Genomic DNA, 20,021 nt, shown 5'->3' on the forward strand with positions numbered 1-20,021 from the left:
AGCGTGGGATGTTGTGATCAAAATTATAAAATCACCTTTTTTGTAAAAGTGAATTAACCTTGCAAAGGTTATACTTTCCCTAGTTTTCAGTACTTTTGACTGAGTAATATATCCTTTTCTTTCGTAGGTTAAACGATGTGCCACTTGCCAACAACATGGGTCATTGCCATCATTAAGAAAGGAAATGACGCATGCTAAGGTTCGATTTTTTCTTTTAGTCTTTTCTACAAAAAGAAATTGATGTTGCTTTGTGTATTAATGTTATTATTTAGACGAGCCAGGTGTGGAAATTGATGGGTATAGACTTTGTTAGGTAATTGCAAGAAACCAAACGAGGAAACAAGTACATATTTGCACAGATTTTTTGTCAAAATGGCCTCTTGCATACGCATTGCCAAATAAGAATGCTGAAACAGTGACCATTAGCATGCTAAGAGTTTTAACCACATTTGGTATACTAAAAGCCATACTCTCAGATAATGGGAGTGAATTTAACAACAAGGTAAGAATCTGAAAATATAAAAGTTAGTATTGTTTACAAAATTTGTTCCGTTGTTTCCATGATCCTCATATTTAATCCTTATTTAGTTAAACGACGAAATTTATGTACGAATTCAAAGGAGGAAAACAGCGGTTTATCATCCACAGTGAAACGGACAGGATGAAAACACAAACTTTAAAAAGGTAGATTCTTTGTTTTCTATTTGTTACCCCTTGCATTTGAGTGCCGTAACAAATTTCGCATGCTTATCTATTTTTTATTATTATTTTTTATTATATAATATAGTATACAAATTATGCTTTAGCCAAAAACAAAAACAAAAAGTAAAAATAAAATATTCAACGGTATGTTGCGTTCTCGTTCGCACGTCAATTCTACCAACTGATTGGGATATAAGGATATGTTTGATGGATCAGTTGGCATGGCATTCCTTTTCAAAGTTCTCGATCCTCCTATACACAAGATTGCTGATTTCAATAGCGTGAATGATATTTTCGTTTGTAACTAGCTCATCACAACACCTTCTTCCGTTCCTTGTCTACGCGCTAACTTCAACGAAAGTTCTTTAATGAATCGTTCTGTCTCACGACTACAACCACCATGACTCGAAAACACCAAAGGAGTAAATGAGCCGTCTCTATTTCAATCACTCGTTGGTTGTATTTTTGTTTCTTCTCTTTTTCATTGTTGCAAATTACCTTCTAAAGATTCTGATTTACATGGCTTGAAGCGAACGGGTTGAAAAACCTTACATCAAAGAATTTTCTTTGACCACGTTTCCAAAAACTTCTAGCTGCAATATCTAGTCTGGCTTCATCCCCCTGAATAGCATTTGGTGGAAGAGCTTCTCCATTTTCTATTTAGAAAATTGAAAAAACTGGTCAGTGTAACAGGGGCAGACTGGGCTTATTATCTTGACGTCTGTCTCTTCTCTATGAGAACGAAACGGCAAAACTCTACGAAGGTTTCGCCGTTCGAAGTTATGTTTGGTGGACGACCACCAAAATTTAAGGAGGATTTCAATGAGGTACGAATATCTTTCCCTGTGCACTGCCTTTATAAGCGCGATAGGCTCAAATATAAAGAGGAGATTGGTGTGAAGTTAACGAAAGAAGTATTGTAGCTATTTTGAGAAACATATACCCTCTACCTATATATACCTTCGGTCTTCGCGAGCTAAATTTAATTGTGTGTTACTTTCAAAATATACTAGAGTATAGTTTTGGATGGCTTACCTTCTTCTGAAGCTGTCGAAGCTGCAATGAATTTAGCTGTTGCTAATATCAAGAAAGCTACTAAACTTGTAAGAAGAGTAAGTATATCGTATTTATAGCATGTTAATAATAAAATTCGTTTAGTGTGTACGTTTTTTTTTTACTTTACTTTTGTAGGTCATGTTAATTTTAACGTTACCATAGTGCTTAAGGGTAGATTATAGCATACATTTGTTTCTTTGAACGCTAAAAACGTCGAACTTTTGTAATTTGTAAAAACTAGGTAGAAACAATGGCAGATGATCTTGCTGCTTATTCGAACCGCGAATAATTTAATCATTTCGCTAAGAGTCACTTCAAAATTTTGAAATTTTTAAAAAAGAAGAAAAGAATCGTGTTGGACGATGTTGGATGTAGTTTGATCGCCGTCAAACATTTCATCCAACATTTTCGGCAAGATCAAAGGAATTCTCTATCTGAGTTGCGTGAATTTTCATGTTGGATTGGTTTGATGGTACTTTTCATCCAACATATAAAAATCCCGCGAATTTCGAACGTTGATGATATCAGATGGAATATTTCATTAAGGAGGAAATCGAAACCCCCCACATCCATCCGAAACACTTCCCTAAATCTGATATTCCCTAAATCTGATATTACTAAAATATCTATTTTGTTCCCTCCTCTTTGTACACTCTCTTGTTTTTCCGCGGGTTGGTTTTTCATCGTCTGAATCGACGAGTTCATTCAGCAACATAAGCAGCACTGAAGAATTCCTTCCGTCCGTCATTTTGTTTTCCAGGAATGAATGAACTCTTTATCGTCCGAATGTTTTTAAAAGCAGTCCCACAAACCTAAAACTTTGCTTCATCCAACATGCATTTTTTTATCCAACATTTCATCCAACGTGGGAAAAAAATGTTGGATGAAATGTTGGACTGGTTTGCCCCCGCCTTAATCGAACGATTTTTTAATCCTCAAACCCAAATCCGTATTTTTTCACTGATAAGCCCACCTGCATATTAACCCACCCGTGTATAAGCCTATGTATTTTTTAATAATAAAGGGAATAAAGGAAAAACTATTATGGCCTTCACACATTTTCATACGTTTTTTATCCTACAATATGTGTAGACACACCCGTTTTAAGCCCATTTATGAGACTTGCCATGAGATAAGCACATAAATTATCTGCAAAAAGAATGTGTGTCCGTTAAGTAGAAATACAACTTTTTTATTATCAAAGACACAATGCGTTAATAAAAAGGCGCTTGCAAGGTAGACATTCGAAAGCTTCTCCCATCGCCAAGGTTTATCCTGTAACTTTAACTTAACTCGACTTCCGTTTATTTTATTTCTTTAAATTAGTTAACATCCACTGGTTCATGCAAAGAGTTCGTTTTTTTGCTAAATATTTAATAAATATTACTAATTATTCCATATTTAGAACATAGAAGTTGCTCAAGAAAAGCAAAATAAACGTTTATGATAAGCGTATTAGAGCAACGGCTGTCAAAAGGGATTTTAAAGAAGATGCAATGGATATTTTGGCAGATCAAACAAAAAGAAAAGGCCTCAAACCCAGATTTAAAGGTCCGTTTATTGTTGAGTCAGTCACACCACATGGAAACATCAAACTAAAAAAATGAAAAACACAGCCATTACCCAAAGCATTTGAAAAAAATTGCTGAAGGTAGGCTTGTAACGCAACGCATATTTTAAATAAAATTAACAGATAGGAGGAAGAAAAGGAGAGAGAAAAGCAGAAAGAGGAAAGGGGAAACTTGTGGTTGTCTTTTGTAAGGTCACTTCACATTACGAATAACACATTTCTTGTCAAAACGAGACTCTTACACATAATAACAGTACTCACTTATTGGGACTGGACTATAAGCAACTATAAAATGTTAGTAGTTATGTTATCATTGTATTCTTTTCAATCTTAGCTCCTGAACCAACCATCATACCCACCGAAGAGATACGACTTGATGATATTGATAACGGTACTATTAAATCAGTAGTTCATCGTCTATAGCAAATAAAACACTTTAGGAAATCACTGTATAGTAGTTATGTTATCATTGCATTCTTTTTAATCTTAACCTATCAATTAACTCATTTTAATCATAAAATTGCTTCTAGCAAGTCTGTGCACAAGAGGGACATAGTGGCCCCCACTACCATATTATATAAGGAAAAATCACTAGTTGACATTCAGCTACAAATAGGACAAGTTTGGATGCCAGAATTAAGTGCTATATAAAGCAAGGTATATCTTTCGTTCTCGTTGCAACACATGAGAAGGTCATTATTACATACTCCTAACGAAAGAACTCAGCCTTATAATACTCACACAGTTCATGTAACAAATCCTAATCATTAAAACCTCTGCTGTAAACACTTATTAAAGACTTTGCGTCAAGCCGGGAAATAAATCTGTTGGCTCGTTTAGTTCAGTTGTTCTTATAAAGACTTGCATCGTATCAACCTTAAAAACTTTGATTTTACTTTTGATTTTAAGATATTTTTCCCCGTTACAGATAGGGAAACTATTAGCTATTGAACACAGATCAATACAACAAAACATATTTTTTGAATTATATTTAGAATGAAGAAGTCGCATGCAGCCAAGGTATGTTTCTATGGAAGATAAGTGGAAAATATAATTAGCAAATATTTCTCACGATCGCTTAGGTTCATTAACATCACATCTTGAGCAAAGAAGCAAATTTCTTCTGGATCAAATTTGTGCATATAAAGGATTGCTGTCTAACTTCATAATCTTATCTTTAGAAGAATGATACAGAAGTTGACGATGGATGGTTTATAATAAAACCAACAAATAGTTACATGCGTAAATGTGCAGGGTGTGGTGGCAACTTTGCAAACTCTGACATGTGCTTGATGACGACGAAGTTGCGCCTAATTAGAGGGAAAAAGCGCCGGATGAAAAAAAGAAAAAAAACAAATATGCATTTACATGTTGATAAAAAATGCTTGGGCAGAGGATTTAGTATAAAGAAGTACTAAATCCAATGAAAGTAAGCATTTCTCAAGCCCAGTTTAAAACTTTCAAACAAAAAGGCGTAGATTTAAAAAAAAAAAAAAATTGTAAAATCATTAACTCTTTTTATATATTCTGTGACTATATTATCACTATAAATCTGTTTAAAAATATGGCCTGTTTTGTCTAAAGAAACCATAATTTAAACGAAATACTACTATAAACTAATATAGGAAGTGAATTTCAAGTGTTTATGCCTGAAATATAATGTACCTCCTCTTTTTCAGGAAGCATAAGTAAAATTCAAAGTAGCATATTTGGTATTTTTATTGCATAATTATTAATATTTATGTTTAACATTTATGCAACATACAATATTTAACTTGTTTTGTTTTATGGGAAAGAGTTGAGTGTGCTGAAGTTTATGTAATTTTACGGTATAATCTATTATTTAATACTTAATATTGGAAACTTTTGATTTTGAAAAGTCTTGTCCATTCTGCTTATCAAATACAATTAAATCTTACTGTTCTCCTTGTTTTATTAATGCAACAAAACTCTGAAAAAATGAAGTTGTGTGATCAACGCAAACTTAAAAAATAATTTTTTGAGGAAAAAGTCAAACTTTTATTGTTACTTAAAGATTAAGCCTTTAAGCCTTTACAAATCAAAAATTACTAAAGTTCTAAGATAAACATCTCCAAAGTTAAATTTTCTCTTACAAAAAAGTTTTATTCACGCTATTAAAAAAGTAACAAATAATTAGAATCCTACAATTGTATATATTATAACACCCGTATACGCCTGTCTGTCTGTCACGCAAAATGGTAACTTCCCTGCGTAACTAGCGAGACGCACGCAATGCGGTATAAAAAGGACGGGGGAACCCGTGGATATCTCCACGGGCTAACGACTAGTCTTATAAAGAAAGTAAAAATGAGCAGATTTTACCTTCTCCCAGATGATGTAAATATCAAACGCAAAAATCAATCACACTATACAGACTTATATGACACACTCTCATAATTTATAACGACGAAAATGTGTCAACGCCGTTGCTGGTGCAACATAATTCAAGACAGAATCCTGAATTAAATGACACTGATCCAATTTTTATAATCTTCATCATCTGCAGAAAATCCTACCGGCTGCCATATAATTCAGGTGTGTCTTATAAATCGGGCATGTATGCATGAATTAAGTAGCGCTCATCCAATTTTTATGACTTCATCATATGACGAAAATCTTGGGGGGTGCCATATAATTCAGGTACGAAGGGCTGAATTATTTAGCACCCCCTCCCATATTAAGACATTAACTATTTCTTAACGCTTTTAAGGTGACTTATAAATCGAGTATCGATGCATGAATAATGGCGCTTATCCAAATTTTATGACTTCACCACTTGTCAAAAATTATGGGGGGTGCCATATAATTCAGGTACAAAACGCTGAATTATTTGGCACCCCCTCCCATATTGACACATTAACTGTCTCTTAACACTTTAAGAGCGAGTTATAAATCGGGTATCAATGCATGAATAATGGCGCTTATCCAATTTTTATGACTTCATCATTTGCCGAAAAATCTTGGTGGGGTGCCAAATAATTCAGGTACGAAATGCTAAAGTATTTCGCACCCCATCCCATATTGAGACATTAACTATCTCTTAACTCTTTAAGAGTGCCTTATAAATCGGTCATGGATGCATGAACTAAGTGGCGTTCATCCAATTTTCATGAAATTCATCATTTGCCAAAAATTATGGGGGGTGCCATATAATTCAGGTACGAAGGGCTGAATTATTTGGCACCCCCTTCTATATAGAGACTTCAAATGTCTCTTAGGGCTTTAAAAGTGACTTATAAATCGGTCATGGATGCATGAATTAAGTGGCGTTCATCCAATTTTCATGAAATTCATCATTTGCCGAAAATCTTGTGGGGGGGGGGAGGGGGGAGTGCCATATAATTCAGGCGCGAAAGGCTGAATTATTTGGCACCCCCTTCCATATAGAGACTTCAAATGTCTCTTAGGGCTTTAAAAGTGACTTACAAATCGGGTGTGGATGCATGAATTAAGTGGCGTTAATCCAATTTTCATGAAATTCACCACTTGTCAAAAGTCTTGGGGGGTGCCATATAATTCAGGTACGAAAGGCTGAATTATTTGGCACCCCCTTCCATATAGAGACTTCAAATGTCTCTTAGCGATTTAAAAGTGACTTATAAATCGGGTGTGGATGCATGAATTAAGTGGCGTTCATCCAAATTTTACGAACTTCATCATTTGCCAAAAGTCTTTGGGGGTGCCATATAATTCAGGTAGGAAAGGCTGAATTATTTGGCACCCCCTCCCATATTGAGACATTAACTGTTCTTAACTCTTTGAAAGTGCCTTATAAATCGGGCATGGATGCATGAATTAAGTGGCGTTAATCCAATTTTCATGAAATTCATCATTTGCCGAAAGTCTTGGGGGGGGGGGGGGTGCCATATAATTCAGGCGCGAAGGGCTGAATTATTTGGCACCCCCTTTCATATAGAGACCTCAAATGTCTCTTAGCGCTTTAAAAGTGACTTATAAATCGGTCATGGATGCATGAATTAAGTGGCGCTCATCCAATTTTTATGACTTCATCATTTGCCGAAAATTTTGGGGGGTGCCATATAATTCAGGTGCGAAAGGCTGAATTATTTGGCACCCCCTCCCATACTGAGACATTAACTGTCTCTTAACTCTTTAAGAGCGACTTGAGTCGGGTATGAATGCATAAATTATGTCCCACCACTTCCCAAATTGCAAAGAGAAGCATCAGACAACGCTTTTAAGGGTGCTGCCTAGTAATCCAAGTAAGAATAAGAGAGAAATAACGGAAAAATAGCCGGTTCTTAAAGACATACTTTAAAACCCAAGGGGGTGCCGAATAAATCGGGGGTGCTGAATATTTCACTACAATCCCCCTGCTGTTATTTCCCCAGTCATCTGTCCTGCTCGCGTGGTGCACCATCGTTCGTCTCCTTGCACCTGTACTTAATTCACCATACTCTTCCAGGGGTACACGCACATATCTACACTTTGTGGCTGCCCAGGGCAGCCCAGCACCCCCACCAGTTAAATTTAACACATTGACATAATTGAGTGAAGTTGCCAATTGCTTCCACCACTGGACTAAAACCTTGTTGGTCGTACTAAGCCAAACTACGCCAATTCAAGGAAACCGTGTAGCTAAAGCAATTGGACATTTCTTTACGCTCGACGACGTTATGTAGCCTCGATGAACCAGTTCGATTGTAGATAGTCCGTTATCGTTCCAACATAGTGTGGCGATGATGCAGGTGTGTCACATAAAGAGCAAAATAAAATAAAATTAACCAAATATATGGGTGGGTGGGTGGGAAAATTATTTCAGTTAAGCAAGTTATTGCTACTACTGGTGAGAAGCTAAATCGGAGTAACTCCCTCCTATTTATAGGGCCCCTGGATTGTTGATTGGCTAACTTAGAACCTCCTAATATGACGTACTATACCCAAACCTTTAGTCCCCAACTCTAAAGTATCAACAACAAAAAAGTTGCTTCAAGTTATGACACATAGCTTTGATTTGCTTAATTGGGATAAAGATGCCTTGGGTGAGCAAGACAACCTTGTCTACCCTTAATGATGCATCTGCATAGCAACTATCAAGTATTGGGAACTGCAATTAACATGAGCTAAACTGTGTTTAGCTCCATTTAATTGCTGTAGTTCCCAATAAAAACACAAACTTGGAGTAGAAAATTTATTTCAATTTTGTAAGAATAAACTGAGGATAATTTGGCGGAATCGGGTGAGGATGCTAGGCTGAAGAGAAGATATTGTCTCAAGCTCACGTGCGTGTTCCCAATAAATTCGCTCTTCTCCACTACATCCGGAGCTCTTCTCCTAGTAGTGTTCGCTCTTCTCCACTACATCCGGAGCTCTTCTCCTAGTAGTGTTTTCTGGCTTAACTAATCTCTCAATCACATCCGGAGCTTCCCTCCTGTGATTCCATTTCCTCTATCATACCTCACAAGAACCTACTCTTTATGAGCTCTAGCTTCTTTTGCATTTCACACCTGTTATTAACCTCTTGGTACACCACCTCTGACTGTCAGCGCCGCATCCCCCCTGCTGTTATTTCCCCAGTCATCTGTCCTGCTCGCGTGGTGCACCGTCGTTCGTCTCCTCGCACCTGTACTTAATTCACCATACTCTTCCAGGGGTACACGCACATCTCTACACTTTGTGGCTGCCCAGGGCAGCCCAGCACCCCCAAATTCCCCAAATGAAAATTCATTATCTATGAGGCAATATTTTTGACGAGAACTACGACGAGATAATTCAACATGCCATAACAGGCTTAACAAATAGACATGAAAAAGAAACTACATGCAAGTGCCTATAAATTAGCCTTTTACAATTCGGGTAATAAAACCCCATTTGATAAAACAAACAATGGGCCAGCCTTAGCCCCCCGAAATAACGGGTAATTTCTTAAAGCTTTTACTGAGCAAAATTTGTGTTCAATCATAGCACAACGAATTGTGACACCTTTCCTAAATGGAGCTGTTTTGGATGCTTTGATGTTAAATGTAAATGGCAGTTCTGAAAATAGAAGCCTAACCTTATTTATTAATCACTCTAAGGCAAATGTATAATGGCTAATATGGAAGATTTCTTCATAAAAAACATCGGAAACTTTTTTCATGTGGATTACCTTTACATTAACAAAATTAAAAATTTGAAGATAAACTTCTGGTATTTTGTCATTCAATAGTTTTCAAATTTCTCCCTGGAAATTTTTAAGGTTTAAAACCCAATTCCCACAGTAACTTTTTCATCCTAAAAGTTTAAAATCGAAAATAGGCGATAGAAATGTTGTTTTTTTTTTAGATCGCATTTTAAAAGTTTATAAACGAAAAGCGGCATTTAATAGTTGTGAACAATGCTTCTCGAATGTTTCTTAGATTAAACGCGCTGGAATTTTTTAAGTAATTAAATCAACAATACATTCTCGCGCAATGTATTATAAAACTTCGCGAAAGACTTTTATTATTTAATTACTTCACGCTAAAGGGAATAGCAATACATTTACACAATGCATCTCGCTATTAAAAAAAAATATAATTGCTCCGATATTTCTTCGCGAGCGCATTGTTTTTTAACACGCAAATATAAACTCGCAAAACGCTCAAGGGATTTAATTATAACAAAAGGCAAACGACTGCCGTCCTCCACGCAAAGGTGTGATATTAGCGTGTACGCGGTAGATTACACTCAAACTGTACTGTACTGAATCACTCTACAATGACACGTGTTTAAATGCCTAATATAAAGGGAATACATAAAATCGAAATCCTAACCATATTTATACGCCCAAACATTCTAAGTTAAGGGCACTGACAATAAAAGCATTTCCAGATTTCCAAATGGCACAAAAGATATAGCCTGATCGAACAATTTTGGGTATCATTCAAAATACGGCTATGTAAAATGTTTATAAAATTGATCCTAAAGACTGGACACATATTGCAAGAAAAAAAAAATTAAAAAATCCAACTTAAAGTGAGGTAGGATTGCCTAAGTAGAAATTGCCAATGAGAAGATCATGTCGATCTAAACTAGTAATCGGTTGGAAGCAACGCATAATTTTATTATTGGCGTTTAAAAAGGTTCCTTGCGCCCAGGAGTCGAGTTAAAATTTTTATCTAAACTACTCAGGAGTGTTTCACGAGGCTCAACTCTCTGGTTTCACGGTAGTTTAACTACATTGCCGCTTTTTTCCGATTGTTGCGCGATTCCTTGTCTTCTGCCGTAAAATAGTCGACTTCGGCGGCAGCCGAAGTGTGGACTTTTGACCCTCTCAAACAAACAAATAATTTTGACGCCAAGAAGAATCGCGCCGAAGTGTGGACTTCTGGACTCTTGTAAAACAAAGAATATGTGACGTCAAGAAGAATCCCGCCGAAGTCGTCGAAATTTACAGTAAAGAAAGATTGAAATTAATTTACTCTACCTATTGTTATTGCCTCCCGGTAGCCGGTCGGTTGGATAGGGTAGGATTTAACATGTCTAAAGGCTAAGAAAGTTTTGTATTGACTTGCAGCAAGTGAATGGAAGGCTTGAATATATGATTGCGGAATGAAATTGAGCAATGTTGCTAAAAAGAAACATGACTGGAAAACATTTATTCTCTGTGTCGCCTGGAATTGCAGAAGAAAGCAGTTTGGCAAAATCAACAGACTTTTTTTTTTGAGTTAACAAAATTATAGCATTAACTTTATAATGACAACGTTTTCAGGTACATCTGTTTATTTTTTATTCCATTGATTCTTGAACTTTCTATTGCTGTGCTAGCAAGTTTGAGCATAAAACTGTTTATAGTTTCACTTTCAACAACTCTAAAAAGGCCTGTCTTAAACTCAAAGTTCCTGTGTTGTCTTGGGGTAGCTACCTACAAGTGATTTGATAGCAATACAATAAATCGAATAGCTGCATGACAACTTGTATGTTTGCTTTGTAGATTCAAAGCTTCTGGCAATAGACACTTTTTAAACGACTTCTTAAAATGCCACAAGGCCACAGACGAGAACACTAGTCGTGACTAGTTTTGGGAGAATGACTTCGACAAGACTTGATGATGATTGGTTTAAAAGCTCTAATCTTATATCAAAATAATTCCTGGGAACTATTTTAATTATTAAAATATTAGGAAAAAAGCATGGTTTTAATTAATGGGTGAAATGACGAAAGTTTTTCACATTTCACTAAAGAAGTTATGCTGACAGGCATGGAAAATGTTTGTGGTTCTACCAACATAACGAAATGACTTAGCATATATACATATACAGCGCTATCCTGATTGACACAAAATGTGTAAATGTAGTTAATGATATCTGTTTTTAAATGATTTGTTTTGTTAAAAATTTCAAGTAGTTAGTGTTTATCGCGAGAGATGCAAGGTAGTAAAATTGAATACCGAAAGGTAGTCTTTTTACAGTGCCTATCGGGACTACCTTTCATGAGTTTTTATTACTACCTTTCGTGAGTCAGATTTACTCTTTTTAGAGAGTCAAAATTATACGCAATTGTGAGTAAGAATTACGACGTTAGGTAGTCATTCGTAAATGACGATCTTTCGTGAGTCAGGTTGACAACCTTTAGTAAGTCGAATATACTCAGGTCAAGTAGTAATTTCTACTACCGTGGTGAGTCTTTTGTAAAAGACTACCGTTACCTAGTCCTAATGACTGCTGTTACCTAGTCCTAATGACTGTCTTTACCTAGTCCAAATGACTGTCTTTACCTAGTTTATGACTACCTTACCTAAAGTTGGTGAAAAGAATACATTGGTAAAAGTTTTTTCTAGTAAAGTATAACATTGAAAGAAAAAATATATGCATAAAAATAGGAATCTTTCATAGAATAAAGAAGTTACAATGTTAATGTTAAAAGTTTCTTCGGAATAATTAAAAAATAAATATATTATATACATGCATAAAAATAGGAATCTTTCATGGAATATGATACAATTTTAAGGATACATGAAACACCAAAATCGTTATTTTCGTCAATTTTTTGATTTTTATATCATTGGAAAGCTTATAATTCATAGAATATTTATTTTAAATGTCTGTTTTTTTCTTAAAAATAAATTGTTAAGATATTTTCACAGTGTGAAGGTAAAAAGAACAACAGAGAAGCTCGAAAAGCAACTTTTCGATATAAATTCAGAACTAGACCCTAAAAAGCCAAACCCAGACACTATTTTAGTACTCAATTGGAGTAGATTTAAATGGTGTGATTTTTTGCGATAAGCTTTAAATGCCTGTGCCTTTTAGACTCGAGAGTTGGCAACTCGAAAAATGTGTTCGATAATTTTTTACGTTTTCCCAGTTTATTATTTTATGACAAAAATAACACTATTCGATAGGAAATTTATGTGGCTTTCAGAAAATATATACTTTTATTTCGCAGTTTAGGAAATATAGACACTCTTCTCAACATGGGTAATATGTTTCATGTATCCTTAATATAAAAATTATCTACGGCATAATTGAAAAATAAATAATATACACTAATATAATAATCTATATATTAATCTGCAATAAATACTTTTGGAACAATTTTACTAATTAGCCCTTTTGGCCATTTATTAAACAGACTTTATTATCCCGATAATGCAACAAGTTAATTTTAGATATACCATTTTTTCATCTTCACTTCGAGATCTATCCAATTGTATAAGATTTTCTTATGAAAAAATTTACAGGGGGACCACACGAGTTGTTTGTTTTTTTGGATATTCTGGTCTGCAAAATACAACCTAAAAAACCCTATTTTGACACGGAGAGTTTTAAGAAAATCTCAAATGATGTTTGATCAGAATTTCAAACTGAACGAAATTAATGACAACCACGCGTAGAGAGATAAATTTCTATTGGCACCACGAAGTAGCTTAGGTATATGGCTTTCAGAAAAAGTATGTCAAACGATGTTTTCCTGGAAGAAACATCATATACAAACCATAAACTGACGCAGCAATATTTAGACATTTAAGAATGCTCCAGATCTACACAACGTAATAAAGCAAGTGTGATTCGTTTTTGCATAAACAGAGTTAAGGTGAAAGATAAAAACCAAAAAATATTATATTTCGTTTAACTTAGAAATTAGCTTCAGCGCTTTTGAATTGGGTGCTGTACCAACCTTTAATTTTATAATATGTTTCTGAATAAAACTGAAAAAGGCTTCTAAGCATGTAGGATAAGCCAGGTTAAACAAGTAATGTAGGGCGAACACTACTTCGAAAGCCATAATGAGGCTGTCAGTCGCATCCGTCTCATTACCATCGATCACGACACGATATGTTGCACCCGTCCTAAACACATCTGATAACGTAGGAACATGACCAGTAGCACATATTTGGACAAAGGTCTTTTTGCCAAAATTTTGGAACAAGTTGGATGCATCTTCTCTCAAAAGATGAGGCAGCAGTACCATGGACATTTGATATTTCTCTAAAAGAAAAACCCAAGCTAATGGTTCGAATCTTACAAAAAAAAAAAAAAAAAGATGTAGCCAATATACTTTGCAATGTTCTCGAAAACACTGTTGTTTCACATGAATTCTCATTAAGGGATTGCCAGACTATTTCCAAATTGGTAAAAAGGAACAAAAAAGTGCATCTCACCATCACATGTAGCTTCACAACTAATTGTCTCCATCAAATTAGGATCAATATGTAGCTTAGGAGGTTGCAATCTGATGATTTTTGCTGCATTTTTAGATAAATGCTGTTGAAAACAGAGGTCAACATCCAACTCAGTTAAAGAATATGATAGAATATAAGAATATGAGGCTCAAATATTTGCTAAAAACAATAGATCCGATTGTTAGAAATAACAGTATTCCCATATCGAGCCAAAAATATAACATTCTTATAAATCTTACATGGTTCAGGCGATGAAAATATAATATAAATCTGTAACTTGAATGCTTTTTACCTGTCGAGGTTCTTTTAACAGGGGGAACTTATCAAATAATTCCGCTACACTACACCCATCTTCAATAATCAATTTCCTCCGCCATGAAAATGTTTTATTCATAGCAACCTGTAATACTGACATCTTTCTGTTATAATGATGCACATTATACTGCTTGACAAGGGTTCGGGGTTCGTCTATGCATCTCCATGGTTCATCATCTTCTCCTGGATCACAAGCTGGTAGGTGGTTTTTAACACCCCAGACATTGCTGCTTCTAACAGCTCCTTTAATTTCATGAGCAGCATCTTTTTTTGGTTGCTTAGAAAACTTGCTTTTCATTAAGATTATTTCAGGAAGCTGTCCACATTTCCGCTTTCTAGTATTACGGAAAAATTCTCTCAGTTTTTTTTTCCATGCCCACTAAAAGGTATAAATTTTAAAACATTATGGGTACGCTGCTACCATCATTATTATCTCACATGTAGGCCATGCAACATATTATAAACCAGAGCTGAATTCAGATAATCAGTCATTCACTTGAGAGGTACACGAGTCACTTAAATTTAAACGTGGATTGATGCAGTGCTTACACTTTAGCAAACGCTGATAATTAAGTTTACACCAAGGATTCAAAGGAGACTAACATGTTAGAACATTACCTTAGCATCCAATTCTGTTGGATATGCATTCATCAGATGAGGCCACTTCACCAAAATCGCCATTGTTAGTTCCATGTATTGCCATGGTGTTGGATAGCTAAAAATATTGACCAATGTTAAACAGCATTTTTATATCCTTGCAGTCTGTTTCAGGAGACGTGTGCAATAGCAAGTGCACACTCAAAAATCTTTGATGCCTGCTACTGATAGCATCCGTAAAACTACAAATTTTATTAGACTGAAACAGCACACGCTAATGCACATGCAGAACACTGTGTGTGAGTTTCACCACATGCATACCCCATTTTACCAGAAATAGACGTTTAGATGAAAATTTCTGTAAATTATACCAACTGACTGCTTGCACGTATACCTACTGGAGTGCTTATATTGAAAAAAAAAGTGGCAATTAATATGAAGGAAAACACCTAAAAATATTAACAACTGAAAGATCTTACTATGTATATTCAATCACTTCATCCAAGATCGAAGAGAATAGAGATGTCACATCTGCAGTAGTTAGTTTCACTTTCTGTTGCAGAAGTTTGAGTGTGGATGGCCGAACCATTTTATCTTTAATTATAAATGGATGTGGCCATGGCTTAGTATTGGAAGAGCTACCACAACTAAAAGTAGATAATTTTTCAACATTTTCGTCAGGTTCCTTTACCAATTTTTCATTTTTACTGCTAGATTCATCATTTTCCTTGTTCATGTCAGGCTGTGCTGCACATGGTTCGTTAAACGAGCGTGACAAAGACTCATTTAACGAAACATCATAAACTGGGAGAATCTTTATTTTGTTGTTTACTTCCAGGACCTTTTCGTCATCAAGATCTAAATAATCTTGGATTTCACTGTCAAAACATTGCACAAGGTATTCTTGGGGAAGCTTCACCGGACTGGCAGAAAAGGCTGTTTCAATTAATTCTTTTAAGTCATCAGTATCAAAAACTTTAATACGTTTTCTCATGTTCAAATATTCAACCAACAAGATTATTTCTGTGTCAAATAACACCATTTTTATGCACTATAAATAACAATAATGTTAAGATACAGATTTTCAATAGAGATACTGGTCAAAAAACAGTATGACCACAAAGATGTCAATATCTGACACAAGGAAAAGGTTGCAAAATAGTGAATTTTAATTACTTTAACCAAAGTCACAAAATGTCAATAGTAAAACTAACAAACAAAAAACACCTTTTCAATTTACTCCAAAAAAAGTAGGAACACAGTATTATTAAGCATACTCTCTTTCTTCTAACATTTTTAAACTATTATCTTAACATTTTATATACAACATAACAAAAAAGTTGTAGATTATTATATATTATTTGGTGCATTGAATGTAGTGATGAAGAGGTATAAACATTTGCTCCAAATGATAAATACCCAGAGGGTGGTAATCATGCAAATCATCAACCCTGACTAACGCATACACATCAGGAATTCTTTTCATGGAAAATGAATTGAAATGTTTAGCAAAAGATAATACTTCCAACTTGTTGCACATAAGATAGGGTATATCATGTACAATAAAAACAGATATAATCTCACCAAATTCGACCTTGCCAGCAAAACATGATAAAACTACAGCATCTCCACTGTAGTAATTTTGGCCCTGATGAGTAACGCCACGCGCCTCACTGATAGACTCACCAAAAATCGAACACTTTTTATTTATTAAATCAAAAAACTTCTCTGGTAACGAGGACACCAGAACTTCCTTTAATCCAACGACTTCTATAGCTGATGAAAAATAAAAATCTTCTTTATGTTCTAAATACATCAGCATTTGGTGGTGTACAGCCATAGATTAGCATAAATTTATTGTATTTCGTGATGCAGCTACACAAGACTTCAAGTAGCCATTATTCGATTCGAACCGCAACGTCTTCACAAGAGGACCAAATAGACGAATATTCATTGGATAGTGAGTGATAAAATGTGCTTTAGGTTTGATTGAGTCATCTGGAAATATTGTAAGAAATGGTTGGAAAAAAAATTTGATTTTTTCCTCAAGTTTACATAACTCTTCCTCATTAAAAGATGGTGCACACAGCCTTTCAACTATATCTAGAAAATGAATGAAGCACATCCATGCAGCATTATCACGATATATATCATTGCCAATCATTAATGGAAACAAGCGAAGCAAGTTCCACATTTCACATGCTGTTTGTTTAAATCTTAATTGGGTTAAAGGTCGATCTTTCAATATCTGAGGCTTGTTACTTTTATCAACTTCTGCATATGGAAATTCATTTATCTTTTTGTTGATGTGTGGTATTGTTAACAATTTATCTTTCAAAAAAATAACAACCAGCATTGAAACAAAATCCACAGCAAAATCCTCAAAAATATCATGTGCAATATCTCCAGGACAACCAGTACTTATATGAAAATATTTTAATTGGTTCAGAACTGACCTTTCCTTGATACCATACAATTTTGTCAGTTCTGGATTTTTTTCTACTTCCAGTACTTGTGCATCGTATGCCTCCTTGGTTCTCAAAATATCATGGCAAGTCATATCACAAATTCTTGACTTCACACGATTACATACGCGACAAAATCTTTCCACAGTGGAAAAGTTCTGATAATATCCGCCAATAGCATGGGCAGCAAGGTTATCTGCTACAAGCATCGAAAGAGATCCAAAAAACTTTATCAAAGATTGATCAAATTCAATCTCAATTCCAAATTCTTCTAACTTCTTGATGTCTTCAATGCAGGGATTTAATACATGGTGACCACTCAAAAAAAACTTTCAAATTCCAGGACATTCCAGGACATTTTACCTTTTTTTCCAGGACATTTTAAATTAAAATCCAGGACATTTCAGGACAAAATTGAAAAAAAATAAAAAATTCCAGAACATTCCAGGACAACAAATAAAGTAAAGTCATGTATTTCTTTGAGCTTAAAACTAAAAGCTGTAACAACATAAGAATTCAATCTCTGAACTAAAATAAACACTAGCTAGCCAAACAAAAATTAACCCCAATAACAGAATAGCAACATAAGACTACAAAATACTTTTCCAATCAAACAATGGAATCCTTTCGAAGTATTAATGCTTGCTCCATCTGAACCAACTCGTCAAATTGTTCTTTCTTGGTGTTGGCTAACATTCGTAAATCGTTTGATCGTCCGAGGATTTGAAAGTCAGCATTTGTGTGTGCTTTCAATGCCAATTCATCAGCATCTTTAATGAGAGTGTTTATACTGGTTTGGAGGAATTGTTTTTTCCTTTGCACTTCTTTAATTTCAGTTGAAATAACCTTTCGTTTCAATGCTTTTCCAGAATCCACTTTTAACTTCTTCTTTTCATTTTTAATTTCAACATAACGCGATCTTGCACACTTGACAGACTTAACTAATTCCCTTGTAATTGGAATGTTGTGTGCTCGCACTTCTTTTGCAATCATGTGATCGTGCAGAATTCTTAATGATTTCAGCGAACATTCTGACTGGTTCTCTTTAATGAATTCTTTATTTGCTTTGAAGCCTCGTTCAATAGCAGATTGTCCGTGACTCAGGCAGAATACGAGCTTAAAAATACTCCATAAAGACTCAAAACCTTTTGTTTTTAGAAACTGGGCAAAGAATGTATCTAGCCTTTGATCAAACTTTTCAAATGAGAGAAACTTTTCCTGGTGTTCAGGTACAACATCATTAATGAGCTTTGAGAACTGTTCTTTAGCATCATCAGCAACTTTAGGGGTGACTTGCCCTAAAGAAGTTAGCTTTTCTAACATCTTGGAAAATCTTAACTTTGAAACTTCTCTTTCATCCCTAATGGCCAGCCTGTTGGGATTGATTGAACTGCAGCATCGAATGATCATGTGTTTCAGGGGGCATTTCTCTACCATGTGACTGGTCACACTGGATAAGAACAGAACAGTTTCTTGATGAAAGTTTCGAAGGGAACTTCCTTTAAAATCACCGCTTCTCCGAAATTGTGAGATGTGGAGTTGTGCACCCATACCAACATCAATCGTTTCAGAGGGCTTATGTATGTTCTTATCCGAGACATCGATCTTTAAAAGTTTCATTGTTGTATCAGCCTTTTTGATGGTATCTGAAGGTATCAATCAAAAAATCAAAAATGGTAAGGAAAGATCGGTGTTAAATAAATAATCAATTCTCAAGCAAAATAAGAAAAGTGTAATATATAAAGGATAAGCAAACGGCATTTACCAGTCCAGTACAGTAACTTTTACACAAGTCAATGTAGTCATAAGTAGATGTAGATGTTATTGTAGACGTACTGTAGATCTGTCTCGTTCTATCCTTTAAATAAATAGTATTAGTGAGTTGTCTTTCATAGTATCTGTCATTTATAGCTTCTGTTGTTGTATATTGTACCAGATCTTCGTGAACTTACCTGTTAGAATAAACATTTTCATAATTGAAGTAAGAAGATCCTTAAGGACATCACATAGGAATGGAACCATTGGTTGATCCGTTTGAAAGCCTCTCAGAAATTTGTTAAGCTTTGAAGCGATGAACTCTACCAACTTGAGTTTTGTAGGCATCAAGGGATCTTTAACTGCTTTTTGAAGAACTGCAAATGATTTCCCCTGTGGCTGTCTGGACTTTATAAGACCATCTAGATGTTTGATGAACTTCACAAATTCAGGCCATATGGTGTCTGCTCGATTTGCACAGTTTTCATTCTCACACCACCTGTGACCACAATAAGGCAGTGGATAAATTTTTGTTTCTGACATTTGGTTCTTCCGCAAGAAAATTTTTCTGCTATTTGGCTGTCAGGAAACATCACATGAAATAGTTCACTGAGTCCATCACAAGAGCGTTGGGAAAAGTTAGCCTGGACCACCTTTATAGCCCAGCGGATTTCTGCAAATAATATTTGATCTCTCTCAAACATGGAATCTAAAGTACCTTGACAGGGTTTAGTTGAGAAACTTGCTTTATCAGAGGATGTTGGCTCAGAAGAGGATGTTGGCTCAGAAGAGTACGTTAGCTTGGAAGAATCTGTTACATTTTGGTTACCGGTAACAAAAGGGAGAACAGAAGAATTAACAGGTTCTCTTTCATTGTGTTTTTTACTTTTTTTATGACTTTTGATAGCTGCTTCGCCCATATTTGTGACGCAAA

The 20,021-nt window shown here is 35.2% G+C and overlaps 3 protein-coding genes across 4 annotated transcripts; all 3 read right to left on the reverse strand.

Annotated features, from left to right (window-relative positions):
- Nucleotides 1-13,976: 13,976 nt before the first annotated feature.
- Nucleotides 13,977-16,030, reverse strand: LOC130623620 (uncharacterized). Of its 2 annotated transcripts, XM_057439122.1 has the most exons (4): nt 15,347-16,030; nt 14,889-14,985; nt 14,248-14,649; nt 13,977-14,114 (listed from the first exon to the last, which is right to left on the reverse strand). In XM_057439122.1, the coding sequence occupies exons 1-4, from the start codon at nt 15,907-15,909 to the stop codon at nt 14,070-14,072; spliced, it is 1,107 nt and encodes a 368-aa protein (XP_057295105.1). In that variant the 5' UTR covers nt 15,910-16,030; the 3' UTR covers nt 13,977-14,069. The 2 variants fall into 2 exon arrangements, with proteins under 2 accessions (XP_057295105.1, XP_057295104.1); XM_057439121.1 differs by lacking the exon at nt 13,977-14,114 and having other exon boundaries at nt 14,200-14,649.
- A 680-nt stretch (nt 16,031-16,710) lies between these two features.
- On the reverse strand, nt 16,711-17,541 carry LOC130623151 (uncharacterized). The gene has a single exon (XM_057438639.1). The coding sequence runs from the start codon at nt 17,539-17,541 to the stop codon at nt 16,711-16,713; it is 831 nt and encodes a 276-aa protein (XP_057294622.1).
- A 248-nt stretch (nt 17,542-17,789) lies between these two features.
- LOC130623618 (uncharacterized) lies at nt 17,790-19,640 on the reverse strand. The gene is made up of 2 exons (XM_057439119.1): nt 19,285-19,640; nt 17,790-18,978 (listed from the first exon to the last, which is right to left on the reverse strand). The coding sequence occupies exons 1-2, from the start codon at nt 19,628-19,630 to the stop codon at nt 17,942-17,944; spliced, it is 1,383 nt and encodes a 460-aa protein (XP_057295102.1). The 5' UTR covers nt 19,631-19,640; the 3' UTR covers nt 17,790-17,941.
- Nucleotides 19,641-20,021: the final 381 nt, after the last annotated feature.

Source organism: Hydractinia symbiolongicarpus, chromosome 13, assembly GCF_029227915.1.
Source record: "Hydractinia symbiolongicarpus strain clone_291-10 chromosome 13, HSymV2.1, whole genome shotgun sequence".
In the NCBI taxonomy this organism is placed as follows: Eukaryota; Metazoa; Cnidaria; class Hydrozoa; order Anthoathecata; family Hydractiniidae; genus Hydractinia; species Hydractinia symbiolongicarpus.

What these genes read in the sequence shown, in the direction of transcription:
- LOC130623620 (XM_057439121.1), bottom strand. Translation starts at nt 15,909, where the DNA reads ATGGTGTTATTTGACACAGAAATAATCTTGTTGGTTGAATATTTGAAC. An exon ending in GAAGTGATTGAATATACATA is followed by an intron (nt 14,986 to 15,346) that starts GTAAGATCTTTC and finishes CAATATTTTTAG; the next exon opens with CTATCCAACACCATGGCAAT. An exon ending in CAACAGAATTGGATGCTAAG is followed by an intron (nt 14,650 to 14,888) that starts GTAATGTTCTAA and finishes TATACCTTTTAG; the next exon opens with TGGGCATGGAAAAAAAAACT.
- LOC130623151 (XM_057438639.1), bottom strand. Translation starts at nt 17,541, where the DNA reads ATGCTTGTAGCAGATAACCTTGCTGCCCATGCTATTGGCGGATATTAT.
- LOC130623618 (XM_057439119.1), bottom strand. Translation starts at nt 19,630, where the DNA reads ATGTCAGAAACAAAAATTTATCCACTGCCTTATTGTGGTCACAGGTGG. An exon ending in GAAAATGTTTATTCTAACAG is followed by an intron (nt 18,979 to 19,284) that starts GTAAGTTCACGA and finishes TGATACCTTCAG; the next exon opens with ATACCATCAAAAAGGCTGAT.